Source organism: Chanos chanos, chromosome 4 (assembly GCF_902362185.1).
Source record: "Chanos chanos chromosome 4, fChaCha1.1, whole genome shotgun sequence".
In the NCBI taxonomy this organism is placed as follows: Eukaryota; Metazoa; Chordata; class Actinopteri; order Gonorynchiformes; family Chanidae; genus Chanos; species Chanos chanos.
Window position 1 is genome coordinate 37,109,111 of NC_044498.1, and position 23,999 is coordinate 37,133,109.

A 23,999-nucleotide genomic window follows, 5' to 3' on the forward strand; every position below is an offset into this window, starting at 1 on the left:
TGTAATATATGCTAGTTTACAAGGTAAAAACATCTTGTCGTGGTCTGATAGATATAGAACCTCAAACAGGCGCACTGTGCCATCGTTCACCTTATGAAAGCGAACCGCACATGAAAGTAAAATCGGCCAGATGACGAAGGATGAATAAAATGACTGACATTCTTAAATAATTGATATCCTTTTACAAAGAGGGATGACGAAATGGAATGTCTTCAGGCTGCATTGGCTTGAACACATTCAAGCATTCACGCGGTTCTGCAAGTAGAAGGTTTTTAAGACACAAAAACACATCTAATCCCTTTTTCACTTCTTCACGACAGGAATTACTTATACCATTTTTTTTCTCTGGACTTCAGATGAGAGTTAGTGGAGAAAGCAGCTCTTTCAAAGCGATTTGCATTTGATAACGGAAAGATTACATATACAAATATAATTATTGAGAGAGATTTCGACGTATCAAGAGACAGCTTTAGTTTTTACTGTAATTCAGTAAACCAAAGCCTGTAGTTAACAATGGCAGAGAATATAATACAGTAAATTGTTGACTCTAAACTGCGTGCCTTGCGTGTTCCTAACCATCTGCTACTGTACAATGAGCAGCTGAAGCTCCGCCTATGAAGGGGGACACTATTGACGTCATCAGAACCATTGGCGAGCAGGGACGTCTTTTCAAGCAATGGTTTTGATTGATAAGGGTTAGTATATTTTCAACCAATGATAAAAACAAATTTTACTTCGTGGGCGTAATTTCCCGCATTTTTTCTGTGTTTCGGTTGACATTTCACTAGTATGTTGCATATGCACATATTTGGACTGGCACAACATTGCAGGTATGTGAAATATCATTCTTCTGTTTGGACAAACTCTGTGGAAATGATGGGAAGCAAGGAGGTGTAAACCGAGTTAGTAGAATTTTAATTACTAGTACTCTGTCTTTGCCTATGTTTGGTTTACTATAACCGCTTTTTACAGCAATGTAGCTTATTGTATTGCGATGCGGGACGTTGCGCCTAGGGTTTTGCAGGAGAACGAGATACAGATCTAAAGACGACTCTTTCATTTTCTAGCTATAAGAAGATTCCATAATTCATAGAAACTTTATTATAGTCATACCGGTTGGTCAGTTTTTTTTCTTTTTCATACGAAATTGTTACGTATAAAAGGCAGTCTCGTTACAGCAGTCGATTTGCTATTGCCTTGTCATTTGTTCAGAAGCGTTGCTATCATAGCTCGCTTCCTTTGCAATTTGACAGTAACCTAGCTAGCTTGCTGGCTAGGTAGCTAATGAGCTAGTATGACGGACCTTCATCTAAGAAAGCGCGGACCTCCGACCTCCTAGTTAGAAGTCAGTCGCCCTTACTAGTGAGTTAAAGGCCCAAACATTTTGAAAAGTTGCCAACGCGGTTTTCAGGCACAAGGAGTGAGCTTTAACCGCTACACTAGCATAGAAGTTCATTGACAGCAAACGCCTGGCAGCCTGACCTAACAACAACAATAGTGTGCGTCTGTGTGTACTGTCAGCCCTGGGTCACTAGTTTTAGAACCGTAACATTTGAGCAAGAATATGGCCAAACAGAATTTTGCGGCTTCTTGGCTTAATTTTCCGAATCTAATGGCTAACTTAGCTTAGCTACAGCTCTGTTATGAGCTGCATAAAGTTAGTTCATTGCGATCTGCATCAGACGGGACAAGTGTAGCTACGTCACTGAATTAATGCTAACTATACTGAGAAAAGTAATCATATAATCTGATTTTATCTAAAATCAGTTTTTCTTTCTTAATAGGAGACAACGTGTTACGTTTGGAGAGCGCTTTTAACTTACACATCAGAGGTGGATTTCATAAAGCCCTAGCAAACATGCTTCGGCACTGCAAGCAGCTCTCTGTCGCTGGTGGATTTGAACTTCCACTCCGTCCTAGTCCATGAGGGGCGAATTGGTGGTCTTAGTCTCATCCTCAGGTGCCTGCACTTCGGCTGGAAATGGACAGCCGTCCACTGACTTATCTTTCCCAGGCGTGGGAGAGGTACATGGACTGTAGAGCGCAGGGAGCCGATCTACACGTAGGTATCTGTACAAGTTGCTCCCACTATTGAGGGTTGACTGGTGATTTTTATTTACTTCTAGCTTTTGATGTGTAGGTCCAGTGCCGTGTACAATCATTCCTATCTTTTCAAACTGTCAAAGATGCAGACCTGTAAATGGTAGTGATTACTTCAGCATAAGCTGTATTTATCCCACACAAAATCTAAGACATGACCTCATGCAAGCTAATGTGCTGATGAAATAGCAATTGAGAAACTTTCTGAATTATTATTTTTTTTAAGGCAGTCCATACGTGCTCTGATGTCTTGGAGAGACACCGACTGTGATCAGATGTACACATTTGCACAGTGAATAGTCTGACTAATGGAACAGAATGCTTGTAATTTCAACAGTCCTGCTGTTAGTCTCATGCCCTGCCCCGAAACAGTGCACTTCCCCTTTGAATTCTGAGGTGTTGCAAACACAAGTTATCTACACGCATTATGCTGCCATGTTTGGCAAAAGTTTCAGTAGACTGTGTATTTGTGGGGACGATGTTTAGCTTCTGTTGTGCTATGCACTGCAAAATGAATGAATGAAAAGACTGATATCAGAAAAGTTGTATTTTTCTCTGTTTTTTTTTTTTTTTTTTTTTTTTTACCAAACATTGTAAATAGAAAAGAAATCCTACTTTCTTTCCTCAACAATGTGTTTTTCACATAGTCAGTTTGCATGAGGCTTCAATGGCACATGGACACAAGTGACACAAACAGTTGAACTGATTGGCTTAATCTCTCACAAACAGAAGGGTGCTGGACAACAAGATTAGAATTTACTGGAAGTGTGTGTGAAGTTGATTAGCAGGGTGTAACCCACAGTTTACAAGACTTCATGCCAACTGTTGTTGTCAGTGTTCAGATTGTAGGTTCAACTCATGGGAGGCATTCCTCTCCATTTCTTCCCATTTCTGAGCCTTGTAACTCATCTCTCAGTACTAATAATCCCATCACGAGACTCTGATTGTCCTCTATGTTTAGGAAGAGGCGTGCTATTGTGCCCTTTTGTGAACTCTGCACAGCACTGCAACATATTTCACACAATACAAATTTAGGCCTGTATAAAGTAGATAATAAGATAAAACTGAATTTGTTTTTGGCCATTCACTTTATCCTTCTCAGCCTCTTCTGTCAGCCTCAGTTTCACTGTAAAATGGCCTCAAATGGTTGCTTCATTTAATGTCAGTTATTGTTTTACAGAACTGTTCACATCCTTTTTTGCCACCTTGAGAGTTTTGTTTGTTTAGAAGTCTGGTGAACTTGGAAAGCAATTCAATGGATATTGCTAGAAATAAATCTCTAATGGCATGCATGCATCCAGCCTTTAAGCTAAAGACTGTGAGTTGGCCTCCTATGTTTGTCTACACGTGTTCTAGAAGATTCTATACATAGATAAGATGGCAGGATGCTTAGTCAGAGAGCCTTTTGTTTACTCACTCAAACCCTGCTGAAAAGTAGCAGACTGTTTCCTGCAGTATTTCTTTACTTTTCTGGTATTTTTCATGCCAGGGTCTGTCAGAACAAAAGCCTTGTGACGTAAGAGAGCCCCTTACAGGTGTCTCTCCAATGGGACACCAGTTTGAAAAATCCTGAATCATGTGGTCTGACTGTAGTGTTGTTGCCATAGTTATGCTCAGACAGACAGAACAGAGGCAACAGCTGCTGCTTGTTCCATCTTGTCCCTAAGTTGTTGCTGATAGCATCTATTTTTTGTTTTTTAACACAGCTCTGTGCTGTCATTTTGTCCTGATGTTGGAAAGAGCTCTCTCTCTCTCTCTCTCTCTCTCTCTCTCTCTCTTTCTCTCTCTTTCTCTTTCTCTCTCTCATTCTCAGACATACAAAGTTATGTCCTGTTTTTTTGTTTGTTGGTTTGTTTTTCAGTTAAAGTTGTCTTCATGTTGCATTTTATTTCTCTCCTCATTTAGGGTCAATTTATTTTCTCACAAATTATGTAAACTGTTTGCTCTCTCTCTCTCTGATCCTGCTTGTCATGAGGCAGGTTTTCTACCCTATTTAGCTTCAAGTCATACTCCAGCTGCCTTTGCTCCATCATTCTCAACAACTCCGCCTCAGAAGAATAGACTGCCACATTACTGTTTGAATGAGCAAATGCATAGGCTACTTTCCTTAAAGACATAGGGAGCTTTATTCAGAGTGTTCGGTCTAAAAAGAAAGCTCTGTCAGTACCTTGTAAACAGCCCATGAACAAGTGTAAAGATAAAAAAAAAAAAAAGAGAGAGACCAAACTAAGCTTAGGGTGAAGGAGCAGCAGAATGATCTCCTTCAGAGTTTTACACTCTATAATGTTTTTATTGTTTAGGAAATGACTTTGTTAATTAGCAGTGGTGACCTTTTTTACATAACCGCCCACCTTTCTGTGGTTCTTAATCTTCTCATGAAACTTTCACTTTGTGTGTGTGTGTGTGTTTGCGTGTGGGTGCATGTGTGCGCGTGTGAAAGCATGTGTGTGTCACCGGTGGGCCACATGATCAACAGCAGTTTTTTAGAGGGAACGATGCTTCTGTGAGACATACCTAAGTGGCTTAGTTGCTTTCAGCATGTCCAACTGAGCCTTTCGCCGGAATCTCTCCTCCAAAATAACAGCAACAATCCCGCTCTCCTGATCTACCGTTGAGTGTTTTTCAGTAAGATTAGGCTGGGAATTTTATCCAAGCTGCTCAGAGATTAAGAGGAGTACCTTTAGGATTCTGTTGAATCTGACGAAGAATAACGAGGTGGATTTAAAAGGGTAAGTGAATTTGGCTATTCTGTGGACTGAAATGGATACGTTTTCAGTTTGCTGTAAATGCAAATAACATCTTCATTGCTGTCTAATGTGTAAACGCAGCTGTGACAGTATTCTGTTTGTTTTTAGAGTAGCTTGACAGCGAGAGAAAGAATTAGCAAATAGCATGGAGAATGAAAGAGTGAGAGAGAACACGTGCTGAGAAGCGTAGTTGCTTAGATGTTTTTTTTTGTGTGTGTGTGTGTGTGTGTGTGTGTGTGTGTGTGTGTGTGATTTCGATTTTCTGCGCAATTTAATTTGGTCTCTTCAAGACCGGCCACATCAGTCATTGTCCTCATAGCCAGAGTGAGGCCCTGCTCTCTTCACTGAACTCAGATTTAGTGCTTCTGTCAAGATTGACCAACTGTCTGATCCTTGTCTGCTGGTTACCAAAATATTGTTTTAGGTCAGTGAGAGGTCATCGTTCTAGAACTTTTTGCTGTCACCTTCAGTCTGGGAACTGGCTATAAATTAGTTCCAGTGTGGTATCTACTTGGCCATAAATCGTAATTATTTATGGCCTGAAGCAATTCAGCAATGTGGTAAAAAGTGCCTGTCTTTGTGCATATAAATGAGATTAAAATGGTAAATTTATAGAGAACGTACAGTCTAGGCTAAATCTAAGTAAATGAGTTGTCTGTTCATACACTCTGTTAAACTACTAGACTCTAGCACTGTAATTGTTGTGAGCTGTGTATCTGTGTAGCTCCTTTTGTAAAAAGCTGTAGTTCCTGCACTAAATCCAGACATAATCTAATTGATTTAGAGAGATGTGCCAGTCTTGTGTTTCAGCTCTCTTCAAAAAAAAAAAATCAACTTGTCCAAGTATACAGTGACCTGCTGTTTTGTCAAACACAAACTTGTAAGCTTTATTTATATTTTGGCTAGTCCTGTCAATTTTCATAACTTCAAAGGTAGACGTGTAAATTTAACTTTTTTCCTCCAGTGGTTTATATCACTGAGAAGTATGCCTGGGAAAAGATACTTTGTATGATGATGCACCAGACTGTTGTTTTCGATTTTGTGTGTTTGTGCTCTTTCTTTGTGATTAGGTTCTTTTCTTCCATTTAATTTCATTTTAGGTCAGAGCTAAAGCATTTCCTGTGAGTCTGTATCACTAATCTGAGGCATCTTTATGCATGCTGTCGAGCAGTGCACATTGCACAAGAAGAGCACTTTTAAAGGTATGATGCAAGTCTGATCTATTGATGCCTTGCATGTATGTGAAGACCAAAGAAGTAAAATAGTATAACCCGGACTTGGAGAGATGATACGTGTGGAACCTGTTCACGTCATTAAACTTCTGAGATTTTTTATTCTTTGTTTTTTATGAACTTCCGTTTCTCACTTTTGCGTGTCATGTGAGAAAAACACAGCAAGGAACACAGCATTTGAAGAGTGTTGTAAGATGTGTAGTTTCAACGGAAATTGTGCGCCCTGAGTGCCATGGTACAGCCCACTTCCTTGCAGTGTTGGTTTGGTCCTGGAGTTAGCTGTAAGAATGTAGTGTAAATAGGCCTGCTTTTCCTGTCATGGAAATAAAATGCCTAGTTTCCTCACTAATGTGTAACTGTGTTTGAGGTAGGGCTAACTCGTCTAGGTTTTGGGAATGAGGATGAGCAGATGTAAATTCTTATCTGAACTGTATTGTGTTCCAGCAGTATTTATCAGTGCACTTTAATACTCAGTATTGTCATCAGTCTGGAATAACAACAAAAATCACCATTAAGCACTGGCATCTTTGACAGCAACAGAACATAAACTACTGTGAAGCATGAATAAAGAAATGTCTACATATAATACCGAATCAGAGCCACCAAGATTCGTTCCAACATAAATATATCAATAAACCTTGCAATGTGCATTTCTAACAGAAACAGTAACCTAGAGTCACATACAAATGAGAATATTACTCTTCAGAGAAATAAACAAACTTTCACATATGTATGACTGACCAGGTCACATAAAGGACAACCCTTCGGTTAGCCGAGGTTACTACGTAATGGTGTCCCCATACAGTGGATATTTCCTCCCCACATGAAGACACTATTAACCCTTCACAGCGGTATAAATGGTACCACTTTAACTTAAATATATGAGGGATCACAGTCATAGCTAACATAGCTAACTTAATACTTCCTCCAGTCAATTGCAGCATGAGCATTGTGACAATATTGGCAACATCTCTTATCACGCTGGATACATATGAATGCGCGGCTAAGCTTTCTAGATATACGCATAACAGCAAAGCAACAGGAACTTACTTTCCGTCATTGACTCAACACTTGAATATCACAGACAGGATCACACAGGGAGAAATAAGGAAAGTTGATTGTCTAAACTATAATGTGATGCACGCTGAACTTATGCACTCATTCCTTTTCACACAATGGCAAAAACTAACAAAGTACATGTGTCATCTCCTATAAGCAAACATGAGTATTAAGGTGATGGGCACCCAGCAATGCCCGAGCCTTTTATACAAATTGAGTGTTGTGCTCTTTTCATATCTAAAAGCAGAATAGTTTCAGGATGGTGCAGATACGATACCGATGATATAACATAGATAAGCTGGTGATAAAAAAAAAGAGGTATTTAAGTTAAGTATGCCAGAATTTTGTTTTTTTTTTATGCCCTGTAGGAAGACTGGTTACATTTGTCAAGGACTGGACTGCATTTAGGCCTGTAAGATTCACTCCATGTCCATATTCTCTCTCTCTCTCTCAGTGAATTTTGGTCCCTTCACAATTTAGCATGCAATCCCTTGGTATAAAAAAAATAACCCAAAACAGTGAGCCATATGTACTTTTTGTGGTTTCTAATGGAAGAGGCTCTTGGCAACTTCAACTTTAAATGCCTAGATGCAAAAATAGCAATTACAATTAAGAAAACATAAGTAAAATTATGTGGAGTATTTATTTGCGCAAGACCTCACAGTCTGTCACACTGAGTCCTTAACAGTTGTTTGAATGACCATGACATGGGCGTGTTAGCCCTGCGTTGACTGGCTGATTGGCTAAATTCCTCTGAGGGCATCAGGGTCCCATGAGTCCCTTGGATGTGGCTATGTCTGGACTGACCATTAATCACCATAACAGTTTGTGATCACATGAGTAGGAGTAATGACAAGAGCTCTGTGGGAAACACCAAGGGACATTTGGCATTGACAACAGGATCTGGAAGCAAGGAATGTGTATTGAAGCTGTAAAATAAGAGATGTGTACTATAGCTGAAGGATGCTAGGATAATAAATTGAAGGCAAAAAATTGTAATGACACACGAGAGGCAATGGAGTCATGAAGGGAAAGTCTGAGGAATGTTCAGTTTCACTGAAATTCACTGGAAGCTTTGACAGTCCAGTGGTTACACTTCTCACATGTTCTCTCTCTCAAACGTTATAGTTGTGGACAACATCACTACAGGGAAGAAAGAGTGGATGGGGGGCTATCCATATTATGTGAAGTCACTGATGGTGAATACTCTGTTTTCCCCTCATATAGGGCAGGCACATGTGATACAATTGTGTTGTACATTAAAGAAAATTCATTAAGATCTCTGTTGGATATAATATGCTGAAGCCAGAGAGCAGTAGAGATGATGAAAGAATGTGAAAGAGGGATTGAGATTTGGAGAGGTGAAAACGAAAGAAACACTTTGGGATGGAGGTAATAGAGCAGAGACAGAAAGCAGAAGTGCTACAAAGAGAAAGAGAGAGGAGTATGGAAGAATTATGGCTCTGCCTAATGCCTCCATTACAGCCTCAGTCCATCTAATTAGCTGTAGCACTAACATGCATTTTCAGATTGATTACTGTCTAGTGTTAGAGGTCAGTACTGGACAGGCCCTCAGTCTAAGGGCTAATCAGGTATAGTTCCATCCTTTAGATAGCATTTATTCACGATCAATATCTCATGGATTTCAGCGGTAAATACGTTCAGTGCATCTCTTGGTAAATAAGTTACATTTTTGGCTTCATAGGTTGTACATGATGGTACATTTGGCTAACCCTTTCATTGCTCGTGCCTGTTTTGAGCTACACACTTTTCACCAACGTCCTCATCCAATTTGCTTGTGTCTCGGTCTAAGCTGGTTAATTGATTCAGTGGAGTGAATAATTTATTTCTCTGGCTCTCTGGTGAGTCAGAATTCCACCTTTGTCCCAGTTCCTGCCATGTATAGGTGTGGTGAATGACCCACTTTTCCATGTCATAGAGCACTTTTTCCCGTTAAAGATGCATTGGGTGTGGTGGACCAGTGGCTCCGATTTTTGTATACACAGATATTATTCCTTTTTTTTTTTTTTTTAATGCTTTAAAATTATTTTGTTAATGTACACCTCTAGATAAGTGTATCAGTTAGGGTGTTACACCCTTAATAGAGCAGTTTTTACAACTGTTAGCTTTGAAAATTATTTCTGATTGAAAATTTCTTCAGAATTTCAGTATGTCAGCAGGGTATTAAAAAGTTAAAAAGGAGTGAAAAAAACAAGCTCACTGATTTCTCTGTTCCTCTTTGGAGAACAAAGTGTATGTCCCTGGATATCAGCATTTGTCTGATTATGAGGTACTGAAAAACTTCACTTTTTGGTTTCACTACGTGTTATAAGAACTTCAGTCTTCTAGAAACTTCCAGAATCAGAATCAAAACATACAACTCACATCTGTGCGAATTTGACTGTGTTAGTGACTATATTGTTTTTATAATAATGAATCTGACTACACATTTTTTTAAAAATTGTTTAGTGTGCAATTAAGTGTAGTGTTTTTGTGTGTTTTTGTTTCTGTTTGTGTATGAGAAAGTGAATAATACCACTAGCTCTCAGTTCTTCATTACAGTGCAGTAGGAAATGGGGAACACAAGTGTCTTCTCATGATGTTTATCATGCACACTCCAAATTAGATCTACACTGACCGGAAAAATATTCCGTAACAGCCCCCATGTCTCCTCACGAGAAGAGGGTCACACACGGCTGTCTGCTCTTTTTTATAGCAGCATCCATACATCACTGGACCCAGTCACTTGTCATGACCAGGCAGCTCACTGACCATGAGAAAGGGCTGCCTTGAGCAGTACAGCCTGACCAATGGTTTCATCAATGAATAACCAATCGGCTGGCTTTGTCTTATCCTGAGGGATTTTTCAAAGCCAGTCTATGCCCACGTCTACCGTACACAGACGTAAGTGTTAATCCTTTATTTAACCATGATACAGTCATCAAGCACACTTGCTCTTTTTTATGGCTGGCGTGAGGAGGAAGACAGATGGGGTAACATGTAATAGCAGGGGTCATGAGTATGGCAGAGATATTAGAATCTGCACCTCTACGGTTGTCCAAGACAACATTTCCGCATCAACATCCTTGGTGCCCAACCTGGGATATAAACCAGTAACCATCTGGTATCTGATGTACAGCCTTAATCCACTGCCACGGCTCTTTTCTATCCTTACTGGCTTTAGGAGAAAATAAATTGAGTGCACACGGGGTGGGGGTGGAGTGGGGGTTGGGGATGGGTGGTATGGTTAGGGCTTCAAGACCGGACTTTCAGGCCCATCCATGCTGAATAATTGTTTTATCTAACCAAACAGAACAAGGAACTCAATATTTCAGCAGCATGTTTTCATATTTTACCTCCAGCGTGAAAAATTAAAGATTTGGGTTCTTTAGCTGGCCCTCAAGTCCATGTTTGGATCTTAAAGCCACTGTTGTGATCTCTGGTCTTTACATTTTTCATAAGTTTAAAGAACAGCATACACACAAAGGAGGCTGACTTCATTTAATTTAAAAACAAGTTTTTGTTTTTTGTTTCTTTTTTGCAAGCAGTACTTGGCTTAAGGCTGGTATGTGTGACTTCCTGTGAAGCAGGACCTGACCAACACACAGCGTGTCTTGCAGGCTTTGGGAAGCTGGGTGTGAATGTGTTCATGAAAAGGCGCACAGTTTGCTTTCACAGTGAATCAGCCATCCTGGACGCAGTGTCACACAAAAGCATATGATAACCGTTATAAACATATTCTCTGTTGTATCAACCGCTCTAAGTCTCTTTTATTTTCAATCGATTACACCAGTAGCACAAGGCACAGGTCTACGTAACTGCACTTTCTAGCATGGGCTAGACTACTTGTTGCTCATATGACATGTAATCTTCAGCCACTGGGTGTTGTGTTCACATATCAGTATGTTACCATGCGAAAGGCTTTAAACCAAACCACCGCTGTTGACCGGCTATTTTGGTGAATGTATAAATAAATGCAAAGAACCCGTCACGATGACTTAGCCCTTTGTGAGCCAGGCTGAAAGAGAGAGAATTCAAGTTACTTAAGTTGGTCTGCGCACTCATACAGAACCCAGACCTGATAATCCAACACCCACTCTCTTCTCTGACCGTTGTAGAACATCTAAACCTCAGTTTGTCTTTTTCTCTTCCGCAAAAGCTTACACTCCTCTGTTTACCTTCCTCCTTTTGAGTCTTGGTGTTTGTTATTGTCCACTGATAGTGTTAGTACCACTGCTCCACAGTTTGAGCTCATAGCAAACTCTTCAGACTATTCACCTGGTTGTGCACTGAAAATGTTCTTTTTGAGTTTCTGTGGTTTAGCCCGCCCGCTTGTACTTAGAGAGACATAATGAATTTAGATTGGAGCCTACTGATATGTAATGCTCTATTGCATATTGCGATTTCATTTGTATTTTTCCTTGTGACTATTCATGCAATAAATTGAGAAACATGCTTCAAATTAATCGAGTATTTGTGCATGCTGTCAGAGTTGTAGAATCAGATCTATGGAAGCATTCAGTTAGTCAGACAAATGCTGCAAATTAGTCAGTTTTAGAAATCAGGATAGTCATGGCCCAGCTCATCAGTGGTCGTAATGCAGTATTCATCTATTCTGAATGCTGCCCCCCCCCCCCCCCCCCCCTCCCAAAAAAAATGGGGTCAGCTGTTGTAACCTGCTAAAAACCTATCATAGACGGAGATAAGTAAGTGCATCTGCAACTTGAAATTTCTTTCTCCAAAGAGTTCTTAGGTCACATAATTTGGGCTAGCTGATCATCAGTCACTAAAATAATCCGTATAATCCATCTCTCAATGTACCCAATTGCAATGGGCTTGGCTGGTACTTTATTTATGTTCTGTACTGGATCACATTAGAGGGGGGAAAACATTCCTTACGGGAACTGAGAGTAATTCTTGTCTAAATTCCAGCCCTTTTCCCCCTCCCTCCTCTGGCTGCGTGAGCATGTGTCAGCTAACTAAGTCATGTGAGGAGTGAGGAAGAGTGCCCATTAATGGGAAACTTTGTGCCCTTGTATTTGACCTCTCAGTGTGTTTGTGATGTTTTTTGATTTTTAGGTCAGATGGAAAGCTGATATAACTCAAACACTTAGGTTGAACAATGCAACCGCAGGGACAGATTCGGACCTCATAAAATTGTAATTGGGACAATTTCACACCACTCAAACAGTGGTGAGGATGGAGAGTTTTCTTACTTTTTCAAAAGTCATATTAATGGCTCATAACAACAGAGACTGTTTGTCCTGCTAGTTGACTCATCCTGATAGACGGGAAGCACTCTTAATTTTTTAACAAGATTATTGGTGAGTCTGCCAGTAAGTGTGATTCTGATTGGACACTGGCTAGCTTTACAACCTGTAGCCCCAGCCCCCCCCTTTTGTCCTGCATCTACACCTAAAACTTCACCCAATTATAGTTTTGGTTCAGACAGTCCCTGGAAGAGCCTCTAGGCCCAGAAGCTTCTGCTGTGTTGAATTTGAACAAGCAACTGATCCTGCAGGTTGAATCAAACACTGTAGCTGTACTAAGAGAGAATTCCTCTTATCTGCCCTTTCTATGCTGTGTAGATGTGTTATTATTGGAGTGCAGTATGCTCATCCCACCACATGCCGTTTCTCAGTTCATCTATCATCACAATAGGTCGCTTCTTTCCGGTATTTTCCTTTTCCATGCATTCGTTTGAGGTCTCAAAATAACGGTGTCTTTGAACCATCTACCTGTTCTTTCCACTCTGTCCTCATGTTACACTCTTTTTCCATATCTGCTTTGTTTCCCATCTTCAAACTCTGTCCTTCGTTTCATCTCTTTATTCTTTCTCTCTGTTTTTCTCCCCCTGTCTTCTTTGGTCCAGCCTCTTACTGTGCAGTGAGTTTTGTGGTGCCATCCTCTGATTTGGGTGTCATAATTGGAGCTCATCTCCCTGGTGAGTGTGGCTGATTGTGCGTGTGTATGTGTATGCCAACACCTTGGGTGGTTTTGCCCACTGAGCCCTTCAAAGACTTGTCTCTAACCTTTAGCTCTCCATACTAACAATCTAACCTATGTTTAAAAGTGTTTTGACTCTGCTAAACGTCTGCATTGATCGCTTGTTTGTGCTTTTTACATGCATTGATCCATCAGACTCATTGAGGGAATAAGGAGTTTGGAGTCCACGTTGAACATAAACTGCAATTACAAGCTATTATTGTTCACAACCCACTTGTGCTAAAGACAGTGAATAACCACTTTCTGACTCAAACATACCACAAGCTAATAATGTATCTCAGAGGTTGTTTAAGGTGACCCATCCTCATGCTGTCATGAGTGAGATTCTACTCGGTGCAAAGGTCCTTTTTTGACTTCTGACGAAATCTGCAGAGGAAGGAAATTGTGTCACAATGCAACTGTACAGCAGAGGCTTGTCCACTCACACTCTGTTCAGTCCTTTTTGTACATGCAAGGTAAAGAGAGATTCAGCAAAGCCATAGCTGTAGAACAGAACAGAGCATGTTTTAAACTGAACGACTCTTTGGTAAAGGGCACAAGGCTCCCTGTCTTTTGTCCCAGCTTTTTGCATGATGTAATGGCCTGATTCTGTGGGAGGTGCACAGTTGGAGGAATTTGTTGATTTTATGTTTGTAGTTTTTTAGCTGCTGATTGGGTTTTGTTGGGCTTCTTTGGTGAGTAAGCTGTTGCAAGATCAAGTGCAAAACCAGTATTTGCTGTTACTTATGTTAAGTGTGCTCAACTGCAATCTACTGTACAAACTTTAAGAAGGTGCAGTGATTTTGATCGGTGGTACCCGTGTACAGTGTATACCAGCAGTCAAGTGTGATATTGGTAAGTTGCTGCTTGTTGATACCAGTCTTAGGCTGCAGACCTACTACTTTGACACATGTATAAAATGTGAAAGATATGTAGCTAGGCAACTGATCTTTTGTGGTTGTTAAGTGTCATATGATTTTCAGCAAGTGCTGTACAGTCTGGGTGGCTTTGCTTTTATATTCTTTTTTTCCCCCCACATGTCAGTTGAGAGGTCAGTTAGCAGTTGTGATGTTTAAATATGTGCATAGCTGGCATATTGGAAGAGTGTTTCTTTTTGTCCTATTTTGCATGATCTTACAGTAATGTTTTAAATATTTGGTGTTTGTGCTTATCATTTTAAAAGTAAAAAATCCTGTTCTATTTTCATTTCCGAGTGATTGTCTGGTGGTTTTTATTTTGAGAGTTCTGGTTATGTAGACCTGATTTCAGCCGCAGAGTCAAGCAGCAGGCGTGGTTGGATTTTTATTTTTTTTTTTAACTCATCAGGATGTTGTTCGCCGTTTAAATGTAGTCGTAAAGTTTCCAGAGACAGCCTATGATGACCCAGACAGGCTCCATAGACAGGCAACCCTGATCTGAGGGGGATGAATGAATCAAGTCAAAGCTGAAGGATTAGCACAGGAAGCTAATCCCACTCCCACGCCAGGGGAGCAGTGGCTAGCAGTGGATAAGTGTAATTGGTGTCAAACTGCTCCACAGCACTGTTATACGTTGTCACAATTATGCTGCGGTGATCTAGTTAAAGAGATCAGGTAGATTACCTCTCTGACGGTAGATTAACCCTCCAATCAGAAAGGCCCTGATGTCTGGCCACAGCGGTGTTATCCAGTTGGCTTTGGTGTCAGATATGCGAACGTTCCCTCACATAATCAAACAGAATGCCGCCCACCATCCCTCCCCCCTCAGTCCCCGCTACGGAAGTACCAGAGATTTAAAACAGGTCTCAGTTCCCCAATTTATCAGCTACCTTTAGAACTTTGAAAGCTCCTGTTTATATTGCTCAGTGTGATGCAGATTAATAATGAGCACCAATCTTTCAGCTTTTTTTTTTTATTATTATTTTATTTTTTTATTTTTTTCTAATTGGATAACTAACAAAAAAAAGATAACTGTGTGTTTATAAGCTAGGCTAGATCTTAATATGTTGTCTAACCTAATGCCCCTTTGCACATGTGAGTAGTACCGGTTTCATGTAATGAGGTTAGTTTGGCTCTGTTGCGGTAAATGGAGGGGTTAGACAGAGCAGCCTTTGGCAACTGTTAATGCTGGCCACTCAGAGTGCTCGGTCAACTTCTAAAGGCGTTTCACTAAATCAACATCAGCAAGTTTTTCTCAAACTCATATACCCACTCTCATATACGCACCAATACCCAAGTAAACAATATCTGGAAAAATGACTCTGATGATCTCTCTTTCTGTTTGTCCCTCTTTCAGATCACTCTGCAGAGACTGGAGTGCTTCCTGTGTCTGTTTCACTGTGCTCGTCACCTCGGTGACTCTGGGACAAAGGATGCCCTTAAATTCTGGTATGTGTGTTTTATTCATCTTTATCCTCGCACAGTAATGCAAAGTAATCTTTGAGACATCTCCAAATTAATAAGCTTTACGTGTCTTATCACTCTAATGTAAATTCTCCAAAGTTTAGATTAGCAGCCTATTTTGTAGCCTAAAAACCTACATCTTCTCTGTTAACACAATAAGCATTCAAAGTTCAAACTACTGTAGTTGTATTTCCTCCCTCTACAAGGATAGCCCTATTATTTCTCTCTCTCTCTCTCTCTCTCTCTCTTTCTCTCTCTCTCTCTCTCTCTCTCTCTCTCACTCACTCACTCACACACACACACACACACACACACGCGCACACACACACAGATACAGCCCTTACGTTAACCAACATGTTCCCTACTCACAACACAGCTATTATTGACTCTCTGCACTAACCCATTTCACACTGCTAACACAACACTCCAGGGACACACTGGCCGGGCATGTTGTGTTATACAGCGTTAAATACACACAATCTGTACTGTCCAAGTTTCTGATGCCCCCCACAGACTGTGATCAACTCTGCTAATACATTCAGACTAATATATAGGCAGAAAGTCCTGCATTGTTATTCTGTCACAACCTGGAGTTGAATGGAGAAATTATGTTGTGCACTTAAGTAAGAAAAGAAAGAGGATCAAGATTGTGTACTTTACATAGGTTGTCACACTGAATCTAGAATGTAAATGGTTTGTCAAGGTGTTAATTATTCAGTGAGGCCAAAATCCTTTAGTGAATCCTCTACTATCTTTTGTGATGACCATCGCACAAAAAAAGGCTAAATTTATTTGTGCTTGCTTTTTGGTTAAATAATATTATGTAAACGGAGAAGGTTGTTGGCGCTGTTTACTTGTGTAATGGCAAAGGGCCAGGAATTTTGTTTAGTGACAGTTGGACGATTACTGACAGTTTGAACCACATTGGCAGTTTGACAGGGTTTTTTTTTTTTTTTTTTTTTTTTTAAGCAGAGATATACGCATAGGTATTCTTCAGAGTTTAAATCAGTCCATGGCATGCTTCCATCACATCACTGTCCCAACAGGAAGTATGGGATTTTCCCTGCAGTCATCTGCTCTCTGTTGATAGAGAGCAAATTAGTCTTTGACCAACAAAGAAACAACATCGTCCCGCTTTAATCAAACAAGCAGCTGAAAAAACGCAAAATTTCAAAATGACACGAGAAAGATCTGCTTTGCAGAACATCTTGGTCACACACAAACACTTAACTTCTTCCTCTACTGACCATTAACCTGTAATGAGGAGAAGTTAAACAAATTTGCGGTCAAAGCGGTCAGCACGATTGATTTGTGATACAGTATGTTTTAAGGCTAGTACATTAGGGTCACGCCCAAACACACTTGTTTAATAGTCTTGTTTCTTCACCCCCTTATCAATACCTTATGCTGGGAAGTTTTACAAACTGGAAGTGAGTAGTGGGTTGTATAGATCGTTAGATCTTTGTGATTCTGCATTATTTTGCCACACTGTTTGTTTCATCTCTTCTGTCAGGACTTGTTTGTGCAGGACTGTGCCCAATGAACTTTTCCCCTCACAGACATTTTCACTTTCAGTTTGTGTCGTTTGTTAAAGCAGCGTTCAACCTGTCTTGCATAACCTCCTGAAAACATGTAGTTCCACATTTAAGGAATATGGGTTTTACACTCTCTGAAATACCAGAATATGCTGATGGGAGTGATGACTTAATGGGTGAGTGCTTTTCCCTGGTGTGGTTACGTAGAAACTACTTCCAGCTTGATTCTTTACTTTGTGTGGGACTTCTGGGGACATTCAGGAAGAGGCTGTATAGAGCATATGAGGTCGCTGATGTTTATGGTTTGAGTAACGTATCAACCTGTCATGTGACTTGGTCAATGTAAGATTCAGTGTGCTGTGGAAGTCATACGGTCTATCGTTAAGGACATTACAGGAAGGGTTGAGGTTTTGCCGTGCGGGGTTGTTGGGTAAAAGAAAGTCAGTCACTCCAAGCAGCCTTTTCTCCAAATTAGATAGTAAAACACTGAATTGTGATGCTGTTGCATGTACTTAGGACTGTATTCACTAAATTCTTTGATTATTCAATGTACCCAATAGCTATACTGTTTTTGAATAAGAAAACAACTGTTTCAGTGGAGATTCTTTAATTGTAGTTAGAGTTTTAGTCACAGAAATAATAAGTAGCAATGAAAAATTGAATATTAAATTTGATAGTTGCAGAGAGGTAAATACTATGTGTTTCATGGTAAATATTTAATATGTTGTAGGACTTTTACCCTAGTAAATGGCAAGGAATGTGGCTAATCTAAGATATTCATCAACGCCGTTTTCAGGTTGAACCATGCAGCGTGACGAGGGCTGAATATGAAAACAGCGTATGAATACGCTGAATGCTGTACGACACGGATGGGATGACTGGAAAGTAGAGAACAGAGAAACAGAGCTAACTAGAAGTAGAGCGGTCTGGGGAGTTCCACTGTTTGTTTGGTAGCTGTAGTACTCTCTGTGGTAGTATTATCAGTAGAATTAGCAGTGAAAATAGCACTGGGAATGAGTGGTTGGTCAGTTTTAAGTTACTACACTGTCTGCTCCAGGGCAGTGGGGGCTTGACCAGACTCTCTCTCCACTCTGCTCCAGTGCCATGTGACATCACATGCTTTCATGTGATACCCTGATCAACTCAAAATCTGGAAAGCTTCCATTTGAAATTCCGATTTAATGGAATTTGTGCCGCAGAACAGAAAATTCAGTCATTAAGGCTGCGTGGAGGTATGCGGACGCAAGCTAAGAGACCAGCAGCTCAGCTCAGACAATGCACTGTGACTATGAATGGAATTCATATCTGAACCCCTAGTGGATTACAATGCTGATATTTGGTCTTTTTCTCAAGCTGGTTGTAGGAGGTAGGCAAGCCGTGTATCCACGTTTTTTTTTTTTTTTGTTCCTGTGATCTGAGCAGTGTACAGGGAAGAGGCGTGTCCTTGTAAGCCTGTTAACGTGTGTGACAAAGAGCGTGTGTGGTGATCTGTTATTAAGGTGTGCGTGCGTGTGTGTGTGTGTGTGTGTGTTTACTCGTGTGAACTGGGGTTGATTTACTATGAATGTGTGAGATGTGTGTGTGTGTATTAGAGAGAGCAAAGAGTATGTGCATCGGTTGCCGTGGTGTGTAGAATATCTGTTTGAGTAAGAGAATACAGTCCTTATGTTTTTGTTTCTGTGCCCACCCCTGTGAACACTTGTGTTCACATCTGTGACAGGAGAGGAATGTCTCTCAATATTTAGTAATTGAATTAATATGAATTATGTATGAACGCTATGGTTGGTTGGTTTGTGTGTGTTGTTGGTGTGATTAGAGTAGTGTGTTCCTCTTAAAATGAAGACTGTCTCAAAGAAAGTGAGGACTCTGAGACAAACTACTTTTAAATATTTGATGTGGTTTCTCGTTACTCAGCAATGGTCTGTGCTGCCACAGAAAGGCATCGAGAAGTCCTCCGATTTTTATTTATTTTATTTTTTTTTTATTTTAGTCCTTTTACGTCGTGCAGTTGCCAGAGTGTTCACTGACAAGTCGGTTTTGAACATAAAGGGAAAAAGAAAGCTCTGTGTGCCAACTCGTGTTTTTTAGACTTTCTGACTTTTTTTGAAACAGCAGATGTGACAGACAAGTTTGAGTTGCAGCCTAAGCATACATACAGAAGTAGTGGGGTTCCTTTGATGACAAAGTCCTGTCTGATTTTGAATGTTTGTTTGGACAGCGTCGAACGTAGATGACATGCTTTTGAACCGCTTTGGTCAACTTCCCATGGCTCCTTCTGGTGCTTGTTTTTTTCATAGTTTCATTAATTTTAAAAAATCCTCTAGACGTGCTTTGATCTCGAGGATGGAATAACCTGGTGATACCGCCAGCCTTTCAGAGCGAGTTACAGTGAACTGATACTCTGGTGGGAGTATCGTCTTTTCTCTGTGTCATTACTCCATTTCATCCGTCTGAGGACCTGTCCCACAGACCCTTCTGCTGCTCTCATAACTGCTTTTGCCTGAAATCTCACTGCCACAGCGTGTCTTTCGTTTACTCACTGTGTGATAAGAAACGCACTTTCTGACTGGAGTGAAGCGTGGGATTAGGCTATCGTTAATCATTTTCATCGAAGAGTTGAGCCTGCTCTCTCTCTCTCTGCATAGTATTCAGTAAAACGGATTTCTTTTCCCGGTTCTGATTTTGATTCTAATATGATACGCCAAAACAAATTCAAACCTCCATTTAAGGAATCTATCACAGAATGTAAAAAAATCAGAGCATACTTCAAACTAGTGCGTGTCTCACAGTTTCAATTCGGTTACACCCGGCTAAATCTGAAAACATTTTCAGCCATAACTTGTCAGACTAGCAGAATAATCTGTCTCAGTTTGGTTCATTAGTTCTAAAAAAAATCACTCATAGGCCTTGGGTGTCAAGGCAAGCACCATTTTTATTTCAGTTTTCCCTAATTCATAATGGTGATGATCAAAAGCTTTTAGGCATGATATGTCAGTGCTGATATTCTGATCTCAGGGCCATATCAAAAAACAGCTCCTCGGAACTTGCATCACCCTTTTTTAATGTGCGGCAGGTTTTCAGCCGGTTTAAAGACAGTGATTTATCTATCTATTGGAAGGATTTTTCCATGAGGGTTACGACCAAGGATAATGGGCTAGTATTATTATAGAAGTATTAATATATAACACGGTCAGAACTGTGGAAGTCTGAAGTTCTGTTGGGTTTTGCCTTTGTCTCTTAATCAAAGGCTCATTTTTACCTGGTGAACAAGTGTGTGAACTTTTCAACCAGTCAAATAACATGGTGCCTGGTTGTTATGAAACCAGCGAGACTCTGATCCTCCAGGATCAGATTTGAGGGACCCTCCTACAGAACCTTTTCTCACTGCCTCTTGGTACTCTACACTGTAATGCCATGTTTTTCTGACAGTTAAACATAGGATTTTCCTATTTATTCATTTTCACAGACATGCCAGGCGTTTTCATTCATTTCAGAACTGCGCTGAGAGCTGTGTGTAACTTTTCATATTTCATAACAATCCCCATAGTCCTGTGTAATTTATACTACTGCTGCATTCATTTAAACTTCAAGTGCACCACAATTAAAAATAATAATGTTTTCTCAATTCGATACTGAAAATACCGTTCATTTATTTGAGTATCATTCTTGGTTATTCTTCTTATTCCATGTGCTGGCTTGCTGATAACACAATATGGAAATGTTTTTTGTTTTTGTTTTTTTAACTGCTTTTTGTTTCTCTCTCTCTCTCTCTCTCAGCTCAGACATGAGTGGGGCCAGTAACACCTTGGCTCGTGAGTTCCTGACAGACGTACACCAGCTGTGCAGTGCAGTGGCCCAACGGGTGGAAACTCGGGAGGATGAGGAGGAGGAGAGTCACATGGTGGCACTGGGAGAGTACCTTGTCAGAGGCCGGGGCTTCCTGCTCCTCAGTACCCTGGACTCTGTCATCGACCAGGTAAGATATTCACATGCATGCGAGTACACATACAATTCACAAATAACAGATATGCTGACTTAATCACTAGCAGGTTTAAATGTCTTCACTCATATTACTTATATGGAAGTCTCGGCGTGCATTATGTATACAAACACACATGCACACTCATGCACTGCATGCAGGTATAATACCTTGAAAGACAGAAATGCTATGACCTCTTCCTTCACTCTTAATTTCCCCCTGCAGCATGTCACTCCCATGCTTGCAGTGGGGAAATCCAAACCCTATCGATTGTCTGTCTGCCGTCTTTACAGCAAGCCCCTAATTGGTTTTGATGAAGTGCTGTTTTCCTTTATGCCCAGTGGAGCCATAAATAACTCCCTGACACTTGAAAGGGAGGGGATTTTTTGTTTACATTAATCTGGTTTTAGACTAAGATTTCTGAATTTGGGTTTAGAGGACAACTTTAGACATGCCTGCAATAAAGCTGCACTGACTACCATTATATTCCCACTAGTGAATGAGTGTCTAAGAGTTGAGTTTCTGTTTCAGGTTAGATGCTTTTCAATAAAGTTTTTCACAGTCCATGCCAGACAGACTATGGAGCTATTGTATGAACTGCTGAGAATCAGTTCCAACTCTGACACTTATTGTGTGTAGAATTAACATGATGATTGGCCTCCCAGTCACCCCAGTGTTGCTCAGGCTCACTGCATTGGCTTATGCTCTACCTTAGGGCTACAGAGTGCCATAAACGGGCATTTGTGGTTGTGGTGTTTAAGCAGCACCACAGGGGATTTGTGGTAGTGCAGAAAATGCAAGTTTACACAAGCAGATGTTCTCTATGTGTGGTAGTCATGGGTTAAGGAAACAGGCCATAAAACTGGCAGAAATTTCCCCCAACTCAAGACAGTTCTGCATTCGTGTAGTCAGAGACTGAACAAAAGATTTTGGATTTTCTTTTCCACTTTTGATAGTTTTACATGCTTCAAAGCTGTAAAGCTTGGCCCCTCAGAGAGAGCACGCTGTGCTGTGTGCTGCTAGAGAGTAGAGAGGGAGATAAAGTCTATCTCCTATCATAAAGTCCTGTCAAATAAAATCTTATAAACTTTGTTGTCAAATTTTGAAGCTCCTCTAGTCCTAAGGAGGTACAGAGATACGCAGAAAGTTCAAGAGGGACTTACTGATGCAAAGAAGGATGTTCAGTACCTGCTTCAGAGATTTGCCAGTCCTTTGTCAGAGCACTTGCTGAGCAACCACACCAACATATATTTGCTTTGCGTATTGTTTAATTTTCACATCTGAGAGATTAACGCAGTTCTGGTGTGTAATTTCATCTTTCATAACAGAGCTAAATTAAATAGGGTTTATGGAACTGTGCCATGACACATCCATTCTTATCTCCCCATTTCATGGATTTCAGTCTGTTTGTCAGTCCAACCGCGTATGAGAGAATGTAGTGTTCCTGTGAGTTCTGACTGCCTCCAGGCCATGTTTCCATTTGGACACTTCAGTGAAAGTCTTTGTAGTTTTAAGCATTGTGGTGGCTGCCAACCATGATGGATTGACATGACAAAATATATTTCATAAAAAATGGAGCAGCTGAAAATACATATAACGTTAAAAATGGAGTGAGTAAAAATGCACGTAAACTGAACATGATTTGATGAACTCTAAAGGTTAATTGATTAAAAAAAGTGCACATTTTTTTAAAATACAAATATTCAAAAAATATGTTATATGTTTACAATTCAGTCACTATTTCTGTGACTCATCATTTACCATTCATACCACAAAACTATCATTATCATCAACGGTGGACGGTAATTTTTTATTACTTCCACTTAATTTAAAGTCAATGTGAGTAATTTTTGTGAGTAACTTCCTCAAATCTAAATGTCAGTCAAAAAGATACTGAAGCATAATACTGAACCACTGGGGTAACAGATGTGAAGTAATGGATGGTTTGCTGTACTCTCAGGTCCTTCCTAGGATTTATCAGGTTAAAGGAGGTTAGACTGCTACTTTCTCTTGTTTTTGTGTACGTGTTTGGGGTCATGGAGTCAGTGTCTGTAGTGCTGAAAATGTGTCTGTCTCACTCTTTCATTCCCTCAAGACCCTGCACCCTCCAACTCTGTGTCCCCCGCTCTCCCCCTAACCCTTTCTCTCAGAGGTGAGAAAACAGATGAATCAGCCATCGCTCAGGCTGTTTTGACATGTCTCATTAAGGTTCTGCTTCACAACCACCTATCCAGCATCTTGTGTGTTTGTTTTACAGAGGGGCATGGTAAGCCCCTCAACTACCAGCATCCGTTACCCCACAGCATTAGCAATAAAGTGTGGTGTGGGCAGTTATGTTTGTTGCTTACCTGAGGTCGCGTGGGACTTTGGCGGCTAGTCTGCTGTATTTGCTTTTAATTCACACATGCTGGAGCGCTTTCTCTCCTCCTTGTGAGGAATGCTCCCCTGGTCTGAGGGTGCAGGGTGGAGTCAGTATTTAGGGACGTGCTTCTACGCAGGCACTGCATTGCCAAACTGTGCACAAAGTCTTCGCATTGGCTACTGGATTTAGGAAAAAAACAAAAACGGTTTTCCTCTTTGTAGGCATCCCTCCCCTCATCTCTTAACAGTTTTCTTAGTCTGATGAAAGTGGCACGCAGATATTTTTTTTTATTTTGTAGACCCACGGTGACTTGATTCTCAGTTGATCTTGGTCATGTAAGGTGTCTCTGTTTATCTCAGGAAACACTGTGGACTGTTGAGGGTAAAGAACACAGAGAAATTCTACGAACTACTTTTGATGTCCTTTCTTTCGCTTAGGAGCTGACCTGTCGGGAAGAGCTACTCACCTTACTCTTGTCACTGCTGCCACTGGTGTGGAAGATCCCTGTGCAGGAGGAGAAAGCTCCGGGTTAGTGTCAATTCATTTATTTCTTCTACAATTCACAGTCAATTCTGTAATATTTTACATCATTTTAAACATCATTTCTCCTACAATACAC

At 40.5% G+C, this 23,999-nt stretch overlaps 1 protein-coding gene across 1 annotated transcript in view; it reads left to right on the plus strand.

The window, feature by feature from the left end:
• Nucleotides 1-20,823: 20,823 nt before the first annotated feature.
• Nucleotides 20,824-23,999, plus strand: part of lyst (lysosomal trafficking regulator) — a 49,241-nt gene continuing 46,065 nt past the window's right edge. Inside the window, 2 exon segments of the mRNA XM_030771069.1 lie at nucleotides 20,824-21,015; nucleotides 23,818-23,908. Of these exon segments, the coding sequence (XP_030626929.1) occupies nucleotides 20,824-21,015; nucleotides 23,818-23,908 (283 nt within the window).